This window comes from Bufo bufo, chromosome 2 (assembly GCF_905171765.1).
Source record: "Bufo bufo chromosome 2, aBufBuf1.1, whole genome shotgun sequence".
NCBI classification, from domain to species: domain Eukaryota; kingdom Metazoa; phylum Chordata; class Amphibia; order Anura; family Bufonidae; genus Bufo; species Bufo bufo.
In genome coordinates this window covers 104,403,289-104,420,455 of record NC_053390.1, presented here as the reverse complement: position 1 = coordinate 104,420,455, position 17,167 = coordinate 104,403,289, and the positions used below count along the sequence as shown (strand labels likewise).

Here is a 17,167-nt window from a genome sequence, read left to right as displayed (position 1 = left end):
AATAAAAAGTCTTGACATATTTTTAGGCATAGTGGCCAGTGCAAAAACTATATCATTTTTATTTATTTATTTTTTAAATATAGATAGTGACATGGAAAATTAAAACAAAAAATAAATAAAAATGTTTAACAAAAAAACGTGATGTAATCGATAGGTCATTTTCTGATGACGCATCCCCTTTAATACCATAAGGAATAAGGCTACTTTCACATTAGCGTTTTTTGCAGCTCCGTCATGGATCTGCAAAAACGCTTCCGTTACAATAATACAAACGCATGCATCCGTCATGAACAGATCTGGTTGCGTTATGTCTTCTATAGCCATGACGGATCCGTCTTGAACACCATTGAAAGTCAATGGAGGACGGATCCATTTTCTACTGTGCCAGATTGCGTCAGAGAAAACAAATCCATCCGTCCCCATTGACTTACATTGTGTGCCAATTTGGCTCCGCTTCGTCAAGCGGACAGCAAAAAGCTGCAGACAGCGTTTTGGTGTCCGCCTCCAGAGCGGAATGGAAACAGAACGGAGATAAACTAATGGATTCTGAGCGGATCCTTTTCCATTCAGAATGCATTAGGGCAAAACTGATCCGTTTTGGACCGCTTGTGAGATCCCTGAACGGATCTCATAAACAGAAACCAAAACGCCTGTGTGAAAGTAGCCTAAGACATTCTGATATATCATATAGTTATATAAGAAATGCTTACTAAACTGTACAATACAAAATACTCTTGTAGTTTCACAGGGAATGTCATAGAAAATCCAATAAGTCATAATAGTGCCACAAAGAGTCCGCAGACTGCTAGACACACAATTTTGGTTTTCAATCAAGTTGTAACTCACCCCCTCACAGATAGATACAGGGGCAGCACTAGCGTCAGGATGCCAGCACATACATCTCCCCAAGAGCCATAAATTGGGCATTAGATAAATGTCAGCCGAACCCGCCGATCGAACGTTTAAAGTATGGCGGTGTCGTGACTCTCCCTTAATGGTTGATGCTGTGGGAAAAAAGGACTGGGTAGTTGGATTTCAACATGCCTTTGGATCTCAAGGGAGAGAAGTCACCTGAGGTATCTGGCAGCAGCTTATCCTCCCGGTTGAGAACACATGCACACTCAGCTGAACCCAGTATGCATGTGGAAGAAGGAATCTGGAGGAATAACTGTCAAACAAATATTTAGCTGACAACAATCTGATGTGTAAGACCAGCTATAGGAAATGTAGGAAATTTGAGCTCAAATTCTTGCTGCATCAACAATATTTACTCACCCTAGAGACAATGGGACTGTGGCTCAAGCTGATGTCGGGGGGCGTGCAAGGACAAATGCATGTGGGAATGTCACTCTTACATGCTGCCCACGTGGTTTGGGAAATTACCAACACAAGAACATAACAGCAAGCACTAAACGCTTATCTCATGACAGCAATTGTGGAATTTCACTAGGCATTGCCATCAATGTCTCCTTGGGTCGGCTTTGAATGCTGTGACCTCCAATGACCATTAATGAAGGTTCAGCAGTGCTAGGAAGGCAATGTGCCACTTTGTCTCCTGTCCTTCCGCTTGGCTCTACCTCGGAGGCACTGTGGTTACCCATTGACTATGATTGCCCGACCGAGAATGCAGCTCTGGAGTAAACCGCTAGTAGACCAAGTTGCATAGCCAAGATAACCACTGCCATTTTGGTATAGCAATCTGTCAGGGTCAGAATAGTTGGACTTTGCCAATCGTACATTGATGGCGTTGATATTCCAGTGATTGGTTATCAATGTCTGTCCTGAAAAAACCCGTTTATACTAAAAGCTATAAAAACAAATGCGACAAAAAGTATAAGTTTGTTATATCAAAGAGGATATACGGGATTAGAAAACATGACTACTTTTGTCCAATAACCGTGTCACATCTGTCCACAGGTTGTGTGAAGCTCAGCTCTATTGAAGTGAATGAGGCTGAGCTGCAATACCACACACAACCTGTGGATCGTGGTAGTGCTGTTTTTGAAAGATAGCAGGGAATTTGTTATAATTATGGACAACCCCTCTAAGGGAAATGCACGCTTGTGCGTTCCTGTCGAGAAAAGATCTCCTGGAACACCACAGTTGACTACTTATGGATTCCCAGTCATAGGGAAATGACACTGTGCTAGTGTGTCTCTGGCATAAAATACGTCATAATGGTACAAACAGGGTCCGTGATCGGTTTATTGCATTTTTAATATGCTCCCATATGAATATTTGGAGAAGCATCATCTTTAAAAAGAGTCAGCACTAACGCCACAAGCAGCCGCAAGGAAGAAGAGGCAGAACACAGAATTCCTGGACGTAACTGGTGAGCGGCAGGTGCGAGATTCAAGTCACCATTCATGGAGTGAGGAGAAGGCTGGAATGTCGGGGTTCAGCGCACGCTGAGGGTTGTAGTGTTGTCATGGTCTTGGGACGGTTCGGAGGGCTTCGCCGGAGGTTGTCATCCATCTGTAACAAACACAGTTGGAACTTAAATAAATAAAACCCTATTATATACAAATCAGATCTGTATACATTTTATGTGGGAGCAACACAATTGAGTAACCAACAAATATCACCCATCACTTGGGGCAGATAATTTACATAGGGCTGCCACTACAATTCCTCCTACACTACAAAACCTGACAATTCGTGTGACTGCAGTTATCTCCATTACCCTACTCCTTCCCTTCACAGAGATCCAGCTGAGATTTCAAGGGCCGTTTGCTGTCTGAGAAATAGGTATAAAACGTATTACCGATTATTTCCCCTGACAAATAAAATAGTGGCCCTGCAAAGTACACAACAGTAGTACAACTCTTTAACCCCTTCATGACCTGGCGATTTTTCATTTTTGACTCATAGCCTTCCTAAAGCTATAACTTTTTTATTTTTCCATTCACATTCAGTAGGACCGAGCCTGCCACACTCACCATCCTGTTCCCCTGATCTTTGCTGGGGAGAGGGGGGTTGGGAGGCGGCATTTCCGTTTTTTTTACCTCCCAGATGCTGTGGTCACATTTGACCACAGCATCTGAGAAGTTAAATGTGTGCGATCGAGCAGGCGCCATCTTTAAATAGCCGACCGAAGACATATCTATTTGTTAGGTGGCCAGGAACAGGTTAAAGGAAATCTGTCACCAGTGACCTCCATATTCAAAAGAAAAATAGCATTTTAATCAGTTGAACCACAGCTATGTGCCTATGCAGACAGCTTGAGAGGGAGGTCGCTGGTGACAGATTTCCCTTAATTTTACAGCATAACTATTTTGGCAGAGAATGAAACACCAGTAACTAGGCCGGCACAGAGTCCTTCATTGCCAAAATCACACAAAAAGCACAAGAGATCTTATTACTGGACCTTGTAATAGGACATGGGGGGTTATGGGACCCACAAAAAACACTCACCTTTTGAAAGACCCTCTGTTTCATGGCTGAGGCTTCCATCAACCAGGCAGACTGGAAGTGGTAATGTCCAATCTGTGGTCATTCTGACCGCTGCAGCCATTCACAGGCCTCAGTGGTGAGGTGTGCCCTATCCTCAGGTTAGGTCAATACTATCTATTTTATCAGCAAAGGTCAGACACCCCACACCCCTGCCGATCAGCTGTTCTGCAGTAGCTCCGGCGCAGGTACTGCTGTGTAGGGATCGACCGATATTGATTTTTTTAGAGCCGATACCGATAATCGGTGAACTTTCAGGTCGATAGCCGATACTTTATACCGATATTTTATATATTATAATATATATTATGTTAGTTGGTAGTCACTGAGGTGGTGGAAATTTGCATTTGGCACTAGTATATTATAAATGTACGGTAAATTATAAATGAATAAAGCCCTTAGTTGGTAGTCAATTTATAATTTACATTTATAATATACTAGTGTCAAATGCCAATTTCCACACCATCCCCCCCCCCCTTCTCACTGACTTTAATTAACCCCTATCAGACCTCAGATCAGACTTTATTTATCCCATATCAGACCTCAGATCAGACTTTAATTACCCCTATCAGACCTCAGATGAATAAAATAAAAAAAACTTCTCACCTCTGCTGCGCCGCGGCTCCTCTTTATCTCCGGGTCTGGTGTCGTGCTCCCCTGTGTTCTCCGGCCCGCGCTGCACTGTCACCTGACAGCGTGCAGCATCAGGTCATAGTGCGCGCGCGCGCTATGTCCTGACTCTGTATGGGGTCAGGACAGTGCAGTGCGGGCCCCATCAAAGAAGACCAGGAAGGGTGAGTATCGGAAGCGCTTGCTGCATTTCTTCCCCGCTCCCGGCACCCGATGCATACTAGTGCGCGCTTCCATAAGCGATCACTAGTATTCGCATTATCGGCAAGGTTAGATGCCGATACCGATCATGTGCAAAACCTTTAATATCGGACGATAATATCAGTACTTCCGATAATTGGTCGATCCCTACTGCTGTGTATTGGATGGTGCTGGTTACTGCAGCACTGCACCCATTGTAGTGAATACTACAGGAACCAGGTCCACCCGCTACACATTGGACAGAGCTTTGTAGTTCCTGCGCCTTCTGGCGCTCCTGCAAATCAGATTGCAAAGGCCTATACTGAGGATAGACCGCCACAAGAGACAACCCCTTTAAAATAAATCCATCCAGGCCTTTCAGTCCAGAAAAAAAGTTTTGTAGACACTCTGTTTATGGATACTTTCCTGGTAATGACATCAGCTTAGTCCCATGTAAAGGATACAGAGGTTTATTTCTTTCTTTTCTAGCCACCGAAGTCAGGATAATTGAGAAAATAAGGTCTTGTTTTTCTATCATTGGAAACTATGACTTGTCCCAAGACAGAATATAATCGAGCAGGAATGCTACAGAGGTAGAAAGCAAGCTTTGTTTGTAGAGTTCAAGGGTGAATCAATCATATCACCAACCGTATACAAGGACAAATTATTTGCTTTCCTGGATCCTTTGTTGCAGAATTTCTTGAGAAAGTGATGGCGAGTATGAGTTGTGCTGTGGCGGAGAATTGTCGTGCCCTTTAAACACCTACATTCTTCCCAGAAATATGAAGTAATTTTCCAGATGACCACCAAGGGGGAATAGTGACTTTAGTACAATAGCATTCACAGATGTGTACTATTCAGTCCTCCTGAAACATAATCCTTGAAGGTTCATGTTACCGAACCTTGTTTTCTCAAGATAGCCTTAAGTGCTAGGAATCTTGACCCCTAGTGAAGCCTAAGAGACATTTACCCCTTAAAATCACCAGTAAAGTTACTGGGATGTCACCTTCTGTGAAGTAGTTAAACGTTCTGTACACCTATTACTTAGTTATACCTGGTCTTTCCTTACATCTGCCATAGTATATCATATAGTGGTTGTCACTGGGATGTCTTTAGCCCAAATGGAAAGCATTATGTAGCAATAAAGAAGCACATGATCCATCATTAGGCCAGGGAAATTTCCCAGTGGGCCGATGCCCAGGGGGCCACCAGAGCCCTCCTCACGGCCACTGGCCAGGTCCAAAACGATCTGATGCTCTCAGCATTAATTAATGTAGGAGCATCAGGTACTTATGCACCTGGTCGGCAGCTGCAGGTGCCCCCTGAATTCAACTGTATCACCGTCCTCAGGGAGGTGATGCGGTGTAATACTGTGGGAAGGGCGGAAGTATTTTATGCTACAGTGTGGTATTTGGTTCTGCTGGGGCCGTATTTTGTGCTGCACTACAGTATTGCTGAATATGTAGAGAGAATCTCTAAATCGCACATCCTCATACCTATGCTTCTGATATACAACTGTTTTCAATTATCAGCATTTCTTATGATAAAACATGGCTATACAGCACTGTTATCAATCATTTGCTGTGCACTATAAAGAGACAATTAGTATACAGTTTGATCAAAGCGCATATGCCCACTTACCACGACAAGGTTGCCTCTTGTTAAAGTGGGAACCTACTCTAACCATGGCGCAGAGCCGTGCGGCGACCACCGCGCCTCCACACCGCTCCAGCAGGCAATGGGATCCAGCAGCCGCACAGCAGCCCCACTATACAGTGAGGCCACATGGGCCCCGGATCCCATCACTCCACCAGCACGGCACAGAAGCAGAGACGGCCGCCGTCCAGCGCCGCATGTGAACTGGTGCTAAAGGATCACCTGTTCACAGCTTCTCAGGAACTCCAACTGAGATGTGGTAGGAATTTATAGACCCTTTGCAGACTTCTGCTGATTAAAAAGCACCTGAGCCACATGGGGAGGAGTGCTGATTCAGGGGAGGGGGGAAAAGAAGTTTATAGCATAAATTGTATGAATATGTAGAGAGAATCTCTAAATCGCACATCCTCATACCTATGCTTCTGATATACAACTGTTTTCAATTATCAGCATTTCTTATGATAAAACATGGCTATACAGCGATGCTATCAATCATTTGCTGTGCACTATAAAGAGACAATTAGTATACAGTTTGATCAAAGCGCATAGGCCCACTAACCGCGACAAGGTTGCCTCTTGTTAAAGTGGGAACCTACTCTAACCGTGGCGTGGCTCCGTGCGGCGACCACCGCGCCTCCACACCGCTCCAGCAGGCAATGGGATCCAGCAGCCGCACAGCAGTCCCACTGTACAGTGAGGCCACATGGGCCCCGGGTCCCATCACTCCACCAGCACGGCACAGAAGCAGAGACGGCCGCCGTTCAGCGCCGCATGTGAACTGGTGCAAATGGCTCACCTGTTCACAGCCTCTCAGGAACTCCAACTGAGATGTGGTAGGAATATATAAACCCTTTGCAGACTTCTGCTAATTAAAAAGCACCTGAGCCACATGGGGAGGAGTGCTGATTCAGGGGAGGGGGGAAAAGAAATTTATAGCATAAATTGTATATATAGCATAAATTGTATATTGTTTATGCTATAAACTTCTTTTCCCCCCTCCCCTGAATCAGCACTCCTCCCCATGTGGCTTAGGTGCTTTTTAACTAGTGCGATTTAGAGATTCTCTCTACATATCCACTACAGTATTGCTGGCCCCACAGTTTGTCATCTCTTTTTATACATATTTATGGAGCAAGTAAACAAAAAAGAATAATCTAATGCACTTGACCCGCCAAGAGGTGTGGTTTAACGGGAAAGGGGAAAGGCTTAAGAGGCAACATTTTGGCACGGAAATTCTGTTGCAATGTAAGTCAACCAATAGGCGGTATAAAATTAAACAAAACTGTCCAGCCGTGTGCAAAATTAATCATCCCATCTAATCCACTGAGATAAATCTGGCGGATCTTTGGACTACCTGGCTAGGTTTACCCTGTCCACATTTTAGTAAATCTGCCCCATTGTTACAAACATTAATTGATGATACAATACAAAGTTGACTAAAAAACGTATTTTTACAGGTAAGAAAGTTTGCTGTCAGAATATGTGTTAGAAGACGTTAAAGAAAGAAGAAAGCAAGTAACGACCTTTTCTATTAGGTTGGACTCCTTATTTACAAGCTGTGTGAGTTTCTGCAAGTTTGCATCTATTGCTTCCTGGCCAGCAGGAGAGGTTCCTACACAGAGCAAGGAGAGACAGAGGGGAAAACATGACCGGCAGGATTAGTACGGAGAAGAAAAATGTCAAACGTTCGGTAGAAGGCACACTGAAGCAAAAGTAAAGAATTAAATGAATGCAGGAAAAAGTAGGGAACATTAACAAGAACTACACAAATGTGATGTTTCCACCTCATTCTTTGAAACCACTTAATGTTTATGATCAAGTAACCAAAACTTGGCCTCAAGAACCAGTGTATCATCTGTGGTCTGGAGTTTCAAGAGTTAATTTTATAATTAAGCTTCTGCCCACTGTTATGGGTCTTAATTAGAGATGATTGAATCAGAAATTTGGCCCACATTTTTTTAAAATTCAATTTGGATCGAGGAGAGAGAAGAAACGAAAGGACAGAAGAGGAAAAAGAGGACGGAGAAGACAGAAGAAGAGAGAAGTGTGAAGGAGAGGAGAGAAGGAGAGAGAAGACAGAGAAAGAGAAGAAAGGAGAGAGAGAAGGAGAGAGAAGACAGAGAGAGAAAAAACGGAGAGTGAAGAGTGGAGAGAGGGGAGAAAAAAGAAAGAAGTGAGAAGAAAGGAAAGGAGAGAGAAGACAGATAGAGAAAGAATGGAGAGTAGAGTGGTGAGAGAGACTTTTCCAGACAATCACAGGAGTATTTGGGTAGAATTTACTTGGACATGAATCGACAGATGATTCAGCCAATTCGGAACAGAATTGAATTTTAAGAAATTCTCTGATTTCTACTCTCGAAAGCCCATTAAAGAGTATTAATACTTTAGCACCATAAATATGAGCTTGATTTTTTCTTAACTTAAAGGATATAGACACCTTTGTAGAAAAAAAAAATATATATTTTTTTTTACACCAATACATTTATTTTGTGGAGAAAAATAATTTCTCCAATTGGTTCGGTTTATTTTTTTTTGTTTGGGTTCTCCAGCCTGCTGTGCTTCCTATGCACAGCAGGCTGTTCTCAGTGAGTTTTCAGAAAATCAGTCATCTGACGGACTTTCTGCAACTCCTCCTGCCTCCATGGGAGCACGCACCGTCTCCCTCTCCCTGCTAATCTCAGCCTTAGCCTGCAATGTGTTTTTTAGGTCCTAATACACATCCCAGGTGTTTGCACTTTCATTATCAGCCCTGCCATGTCTATTAGGGGCTGTAAAACACATTGCTGGCTGATGCCGCCATTAGCATCCACATTATATGCTAATACGATGGCTGGTGCTATCATTATCATATGCATTGTATGCTAATGACAGCGCTCTGGCCACTCATCTCACAACATATATAGTGCTGTCAAACTGCCAATTTTGCATCATCCTTTTGCCAACAGCTTTTTGTGGTAAGTTCTCGTCCCCCTGGCCCTTGGCAGCGCTCACCTTGATCTAGCAGCGGAGGATGGGATGTGTGCAATCAGAGACGTATGAGAGCAGCGGAGGAGGATGGAAGGCACGGGGACTGCGATCAGAGAGGAATGGGAATGGACAATACGTAAGAGATGTATGAGAGCAGCGAGCGGAGGATGGAAGGCACGGGGGCTGCGATCAGAGATGAATGGGAATGGACAATACGTAAGAGATGTATGAGAGCCGCGAGCGGAGGATGGAAGGCACGGGGGCTGCGATCAGAGATGAATGGGAATGGACAATACGTAAGAGATGTATGAGAGCCGCGGATGGAGGATGGAAGGCACGGGGGCTGCGATCAGAGATGAATGCAAATGGACAATACGTAAGAGATGTATGAGAGCAGCGAGCGGAGAATGGAAGGCACGGGGGCTGCGATCAGAGATGAATGGGAATGGACAATACGTAAGAGATGTATGAGAGCAGCGAGCGGAGAATGGAAGGCACGGGGGCTGCGATCAGAGATGAATGGGAATGGACAATACGTAAGAGATGTATGAGAGCAGCGAGCGGAGGATGGAAGGCACGGGGGCTGCGATCAGAGATTAATGGGAATGGACAATACGAAAGAGATGAATGAGAGCAGCGAGCGGAGGATGGAAGGCACGGGGGCTGCGATCAGAGATGAATGGGAATAGACAATACGAAAGAGATGTATGAGAGCAGCGAGCGGAGGATGGAAGGCACGGGGGCTGCGATCAGAGATGAATGGGAATAGACAATACGAAAGAGATGTATGAGAGCAGCGAGCGGAGAATGGAAGACACGAGGGCGGGGGCTGCAATCAGAGATTAATGGGAATGGACAATATGTAAGAGATGTATGAGGGGCGGGCTGTGTTATCTGATAGAAGGTAATGGCAGCAGAACTGTGCATGTGCACGTGCATGTGAAAGCAACAGGAACACCCACAGAGCTGAGAAGACATGACAAACAGTGAGTGAATCTCAAAGAAGAGCATTTCTGAGGGCATGTGAAGCAAAGCTGATACCAGTAAACTAACAAGTGCCATTTTATTATCTGCTGCATTACGGTAAGATATTGGGTTATTGATTTTTATGGCACAAAGGTGTTCACAGCCTTTAAATATTAGGGCTCTTTCACACTTGCGTTATTGTCTTCCGGCATAGAGTTCCGTCGTCGGGACTCTATGCCGGAAGAATACTGATCAGGATTATCCTAATGCATTCTGAATGGAGAGTAATCCGTTCAGGATGCATCAGGATGTCTTCAGTTCCGGTACGGAACGTTTTTTGGCCGGAGAAAATACCGCAGCATGCTGCGCTTTTTGCTCCGGCCAAAAATCCTGAAGACTTGCCGCAAGGCCGGATCCGGGATCAATGCCCATTGAAAGGCATTGATCCGGATCCGGCCTTAAGCTAAACGTCGTTTCGGCGCATTGCCGGACCCGACGTTTAGCTTTTTCTGAATAGTTACCATGGCTGCCGGGACGCTAAAGTCCTGACAGCCATGGTAAGTGTAGCGGGGAGCAGGGGAGCAGCATACTTACCGTCCGTGCGGCTCCCCGGGCGCTCCAGAGTGACGTCAGGGCGCCCCAAGCGCATGGATCATGTGATCACATGGATCACGTCATCCATGCGCATGGGGCGCTCTGACGTCATTCTGGAGCGCCCGGGGAGCCGCACGGACTGTAAGTATACCGCTCCCCGCTCCCCGCTCCTACTATGGCAACCAGGACTTTAATAGCGTCCTGGGTGCCATAGTAACACTGAAAGCATTTGGAAGACGGTTCCGTCTTCAAATGCTTTCAGTACACTTGCGTTGTTACGGATCCGGCAGGCACCTCCGGCAACGGAAGTGCATGCCGGATCCCAACAACGCAAGTGTGAAAGAGGCCTTAAAGACACAGGCTACATATGCAGTCAGTCAGAGCCATAATGAATCTATGGATTCAACTTTGAGATATTGACAGGTGAACTGTACTTATACCTTCAGCATGCTCCGTGAAATAGGCGCAGAGAATGTGGTCGCAGAAGTCACACAAGTTGGGAAGCTGCTTTAAGTGTTCTTGTAGCTGAACCTTGAGTAGACGAGCTTTATAGAGGGGGGCAAGGAAACCAAAAACAAAGGCATCTAGGGTTGTAGGCCTGCAATAAAATATACTGTGGTTACTTCGAGACTCTGAGAAGCAGAAACAAAACTGCTGCTTCTTATTGAGTGTGTTAGACAAAGAGACCAGGCCCTATATTGTATCTTCCTATAAAGGCTGTGTACTAAAATACAAGGAACTGGAGAAAAAGAATGTTTTTGTTTCTTATTAATAGATTAAGGCTACTTTCACACTAGCATTAGGTTTGTCCGCCAGGGGAACAGCCTGTCGGATCTGTACTAGCCCATGTGTGCTGCTGGAAGTCCGGCCCCATTCACTATAATGGAGACGGCCGGGAGATGCGGCCGCAGCACAGCAAACATGCCGAGAGGCAGCGGGACAAATACCGCAGCTTTCAACCTTTCCATAGAAGATTGCTCTTTGCATATAACCTTTGCAATGCGGAAGACTCTATGAAAACTTGGCAGATGCCTTTGCAATAAATCAAGCCATTTGTGCATTTTTTGCAGAGGTGGTCTTTCTCCTGAATTTTTGCACAAAAATCAACAGCGGACTCGCCATGTGTGAACCCACACCTAAGGCTTCATGAACACGACTATTTTTTGGTTCCGCATTAGATCTGCATTTTTTGAGTGTGCTGTCCGCATCCGTACGTCCATAACATTGCCCCACAAAAAAGATAGAACATGTCCTATTCTTTTCCGTTTTGTGGACAAGTATCGGACATTTCAACAGAAGGGAAAAAGAAAATGGTGGCATGCACACGGCCGCAAAACACAAACGGTCGTGTGCATGAGGTCTAGGGAAATTGTTGGCCCTATACAGTATATACTGTAAATAACAAATCAGTTTCACTGTTCATGTGTACGTACGGCTATCTAGTGCAATAATCTGTTCTTATTTCCATTATATAAAGATTCTATTGCATAGGCTAAAATGCTGCAACTAAATAGTCAAACTCTAATCTATATGAACACAGCCGATCATTTCATTGGCAAGTGAATGTCCACTGACAATGGCCCGAGGCCAATCAACTTCAGCTTTCATTGTTCTCCGGGTTACATATTTTGATGACCTATCCTCAGGACAGCTCCTCAATATCAGATAAGTGGAAGTCCAAAACCTGGCACTCCCGCCAATACACGGTTTCAGGCAGCCGTGGCGCCGGAAGCTATACAGTGTACAGAGCTGGAAGCAGACAGCTCGGTACACTGTAGTAGCCATGCCAGCGTACTGCAGATCAGCTCCCATTCAAACAAGGGGTTGGCCAGTTTCCTAACTCAATGTCCTATCCTCAGGACAGGTCCTCAATATCAGATCGGCGGGGATCTGACACCCGGCACCGCCACCAATCAGCTGTTTGAAGAGGAGGCGGTGCTCCATGCAAGTGCTGCTTCCTCTTCATTACGCTGCCCGTCGTCTTGGAAGTGAGTGTAATTACAAGTACTCTCTCAGTTCACTTATATGAAGTACTTGTAATTACACTACGCAGCCGCAAGGAAGAGGAAGTAGCGCTCGCATGGAGCGCCGCCTTCTCTTCAAACAGCTGATTGGCGGGGGTGCTGGGTGTCAGACCACACCGATAAGACTCCTGGCACCACCGCCAATTAGCGGTTTAAAAAGAACACTTGTACACACGCTGCCCTCTCTTCACTGTTTACCAGCTTGCTGTTGATATCGCAGTGGCGGCGCAGTGTAATTACAGCTTCTCTATCCTAGTCACTCCAATGGAGTATCCATGTGCCTTCCCATTGAGGTGAATGGTATGGTGCAGTTGTAATTACACCTGTTCGCCAATGCAATGTCAACGGTAAGCAAGAGTGAAGAGAATGCTGCACTCATACAGGCACTGCATTCTCTTCAACCAGAGGATAGGTCATCAATATGGTAAATTGGCCAACCCCGTTAATGGGAGCTAAGCTTCAGTATGTCAGCGCTGGAAACTACAAGGTCCTTATGCTCTGTACACTGTATAGTTTCTGGTACAATGAGTTGCCGAAACAACTGATCGGTGATGGTACCAGGTGTCAGGCCCCCACAGATCCTATTGATGACCTATCTTCACAAAGCATACATAGAATATCTCATAATAACCTGTCCACATTCAGATTCTGACTGTGGCGAACTATCAAGATATATTAAAATCATTGAATTATATACTAAGGGTACTTTCACACTTGCGGCAGGACGGATCCGACAGGCTGTTCACCATGTCGGATCCGTCCTTCCGCTATTTCGCCGTGCCGCCGCTCCGTCCCCATTGACTATAATGAGGACGGGGGCGGAGCTCCGGCGCAGCACGGTGGTGCAGGGCGAAAGCCGCCGGACTTAAAAGTCCTGCATGTCCGACTTTTTAGTCCGGCGGCTGTCGCTGTGCACCGCCGTGCTGCGCGGGAGCTCCGCCCCCGTTCCCATTATAGTCAATAGGGACGGAGCGGTGGTCCGGCGGCACGGCGAAATAGCGGAAGGACGGATCCGACATGGTGAACAGCCTGTCGGATCCGTCCTGCCGCAAGTGTGAAAGTAGCCTAATAGGGGTTTTCAAATAATTTTATATATAGAAATAAAAGTTACATTTTAATAAGGGAGGACATTTTTGGTTGGCCCCATTTTTTTAATGCTGCCGTGCACCTAAAATGAAAAATAAAGCAAATTTGAAGAGTCTTGATTAAAAGAAATGTCCTACAAACTACAAGTAGTTTGATCTTGCAGTTATATTACCATTTATGAGTACTCCTTGCTAACTGATCAAATCTACTGTATGTGTATTAGAAGCAAGGGAGTATGACTGCAGCATCCGACTACTATGGTTGCAGAGGTGTACACAGCCATTGACCTGTGCTAGTGAAACGTCCGTAGGAATGTGACGGATTTCTCTGGGTAACACGTCCACGGTCCTTTGCACTAGTTTCCACATACAGTATATATAGCCATTTCTTTTCTACAACTCACTTGTCTCCAAAAAAGAACTGCGACTTTCCGAGTCTGTTGGAGAGGAGATTCAGACATTCCTTGGCATCTTTATAGATCTGTAAAAACAAACAGAACCTGTCTGAATAGACAAAAACCCAGAGAAAAAGCCCTAAATATACGGACTACTGAAAAATAACATAGTTCAGCTCTTGTGGTAATCAAAGGGACATAAACTGTTCTAATAAAATGGTAATACCTCGTAAAATGTTATATGGATTCATTAACTGCCCAGTACCTTTCCTACAGGACACTTTCAAAAATATTAATACTCTTTCAAAACTAATTTTGGAGAGGTGTTTTTATACTTGGCGACCAAGTATAAAAGGATTTTGGGTTGGCATGATTTCATATATTTAAAGATTCATTAATTTTGGTTAAAACATTTGATTACTATTCTATTTTTCACATATTATAATTCTGGGTTGTTGTGCGGTGTTTTATATAGAGGTAACCAAATGTTACAATCTATTTGTAAAGCATGGACAAGTATAAAAATACATTTAGAAAAGGGGCTGTGCAGGGATTTTATATTGATGACCTATCCTCAGGAGAGGTCATCAATATCAGATTGGCGGAGGTCCGACACCTGGGACCCTCATCTATCAGCTGTTTGAAGAGGAGGCGGCACACCATGCAAGTGCTGCTTCCTCTTCATTACACTGCCCGTCGTCTTGGAAGAGAGTGTAAATACAACTACTCGGTCCATTCACTTGAATGAAGCAAGTACTTGTAATTACACTACGCTGCCACAAGGGAGACGATGCATAGTGTAGTGAAGAAGAAGTAGCAGCGCTGGCATGGAGTGCTGGGGGTGGGGGGTGTCCTGAGGATAAGTCATCAAAATAAAAACCCTGCACAACCCCTTTAAGGCCTCCAGAGCCGACCACTAGCCAAAGATGGAAAAGATTGGCCCGGGATTAACCCTTTTGCTCTCTTGAGGATTTCTGATGTAAAGCCAAAAGATCTTTAAAATGAAGAAAAAAGTCCAGCTTCCAAAAAAGATGACGTTCTTTATTCCAATACATGCGAGAACATTAAAAATCCAACATAGCAAACAGGTCTACGCATTTCGGATCCTCTAATACTGATCCTTGGTCATGAGTAAGGATCAGTATTAGAGGATCCGAAACGCGTAGACCTGTTTGCCATGTTGGATTTTTAATGTTCTCGTGTGTATTGCAATAAAGAACGTCATCTTTTTTGGAAACCGGACTTTTTTCTTCATTTTCAAGTTTCCTATATGGCGCTCGGTTCCCAGCGCAGTCCGTGCCTCCACTACAAGTGATATCAGGTGAGCGCAGCCTTTTGTGCTGTGTTGTAAAGCCAAAAGATCGTACCGTCTTTATTTTTGGTTAGCCAATAAAAGTATCACTGCTATAATACTTTTGTCTTTTTCAACACAAAAGTAGTTAACATCACACAAGGATTTCTACAAAATTGTTTATTTCAGAAAATGTTGCAAACACAGAGAGCAACTACATGTATTCTTTACTTTTACCATTGAGTTCTCGGTTGAGTGTTCTTTTAAAGGCTATGTCCACCTTTGCCAACATTTTTTCTATCATGCCAATGCACTTAAAGTAGAAACTGAATAGGACTGTTTATACAGCATCATGCAGACTATGCATCTCCATGGTACCAGACAGCAGACCCTGCAGATTCTCATCACTTCCTCCCATCAGCTCCATAAGTCTTAGTAACCTACTGAATGTTTGCTCGCAGAGACCTAGAAACAGAGGGGAGAAATTATGACTGCAAAATCAGATTATACAGGGTTTGTTTGCCGTTACCATGGAGAGGCATAGATCTGCATAGAGCGGAAGGCCTAAAACTATAGGATAAAGCCCTATTGTAATGGAGGGTTTACACAGAACAATTGTCAGGCTGATAATTGGGAACGAAAATTAGTACAAACGCTCATAATCGGCCCACTCGATGAACGAGCAAAACTGATATTCGTGGGGTGAAAGGATCGTTCATGCGGACACCTAAATCATCGTTTCTGGGCAGCAGATTGTCCTGCTGCCCAGAAACAATGAATCTGTATGGCAATGGCCACTGCTCGCCCCCATACAGTACAGGAGACGCTGCATGTAAATGCAGCTCTTCACGTCCACTGACGAGCAGGCAACTATCGGGAAGGAATGGACCCATACTGATAATTACCTGCCCGGTTGGCACAGTGCAAAGGAGCCTTTACATTACTTCATTTTAAATTTTAGGTGTATTAGGAGAATATTTTTTTTTTTTTGTGAAGGCGAATAAAGCATTCATATTGTGTAATCTGCTTTAGGTGTTCTAAACAAAAGGCGGTCTCATACGGCTCTTTAGCCAACCTTAGTCTAAAGGGCATCTGTCAGCAGATTGCTGAGAAAAATGATGTTTTAATAGATGCAAATAACCATCTAGGAGCAACGGGGGCATCGCTGTAACATCTAAAGGCTCCGCTCTCTGTGCAACTGCTGCGCCCTCTGCACTTTGATTGACAGGGCCAGGCAGTGTAAACATGATAACGCCAGTCCCTGTCAATTAAAATGAAGATGGGGTGCAGCAGTTGCAGAGAGAACAGAGCCCCTAGGTGTAACGGCAACGCCCCTGTTGCTCCTAAAGGCTCATTTGCATATATTAAAACATAATTTTTCTCAGCAATGCGGGCACATACTAACATGGGACCAACACAGATGTCTTCAGCTGCCAAGCGCACATGTAACAGGTCAGTCAGTTTCATAGGTACAAATCTGCTGACAGATGCCCTTTAAGATGGGTTGCTTCCATGTCATATAATTGCCTATGAAAGAATTGGACTCCCTTAGACAAAGAGTGGAAAGAGGTAATGCCAGATATTGTAAGTTCCCAAACATTTCCCCTTTAACACCAGTTTCCCTATACATAGCAATATTTCATACAGTCAGATTAGCAGATTGTGTTCAATAACCGGGTGTAAAGATTATACGGCTATTGGAAGTGTATAACCACCCAGGAACACATGTACGGGGAAAGAAGAGTAGATCTTCCAGTAAATCAAGAGCCCTGCCAGTAAGCAAATACTTGTCCTGACCACTAAGAGTATTTCAGGATTCTCTGTGCTATTGTCTTTGGATCTAGAAGGTGGAAAACGTTGGAAGCGATTAGATTTCTAGCAAAACAAGCCTGTAAAGGGCCACAGTAAACCAAGGTAGAGTTCCGCAGT

The 17,167-nt window shown here is 44.5% G+C and overlaps 1 protein-coding gene across 2 annotated transcripts in view; it reads right to left on the bottom strand.

Annotated features, from left to right (window-relative positions):
• Positions 1-581: 581 nt before the first annotated feature.
• MTX3 (metaxin 3) overlaps positions 582-17,167 on the bottom strand; it is a 48,804-nt gene continuing 32,218 nt past the window's right edge. The window contains exons 6-9 of one of the 2 annotated variants that reach the window (XM_040421375.1): positions 13,957-14,033; positions 10,884-11,041; positions 7,440-7,528; positions 582-2,475 (exon numbers count right to left, since the gene is read on the bottom strand). In XM_040421375.1, coding sequence (XP_040277309.1) covers positions 2,365-2,475; positions 7,440-7,528; positions 10,884-11,041; positions 13,957-14,033 — 435 coding nt within the window. In that variant the 3' untranslated portion in view covers positions 582-2,364. The remainder of the gene's footprint in view (positions 2,476-7,439; positions 7,529-10,883; positions 11,042-13,956; positions 14,034-17,167) is intronic. The other variant, XM_040421376.1, reaches the window with a different exon arrangement.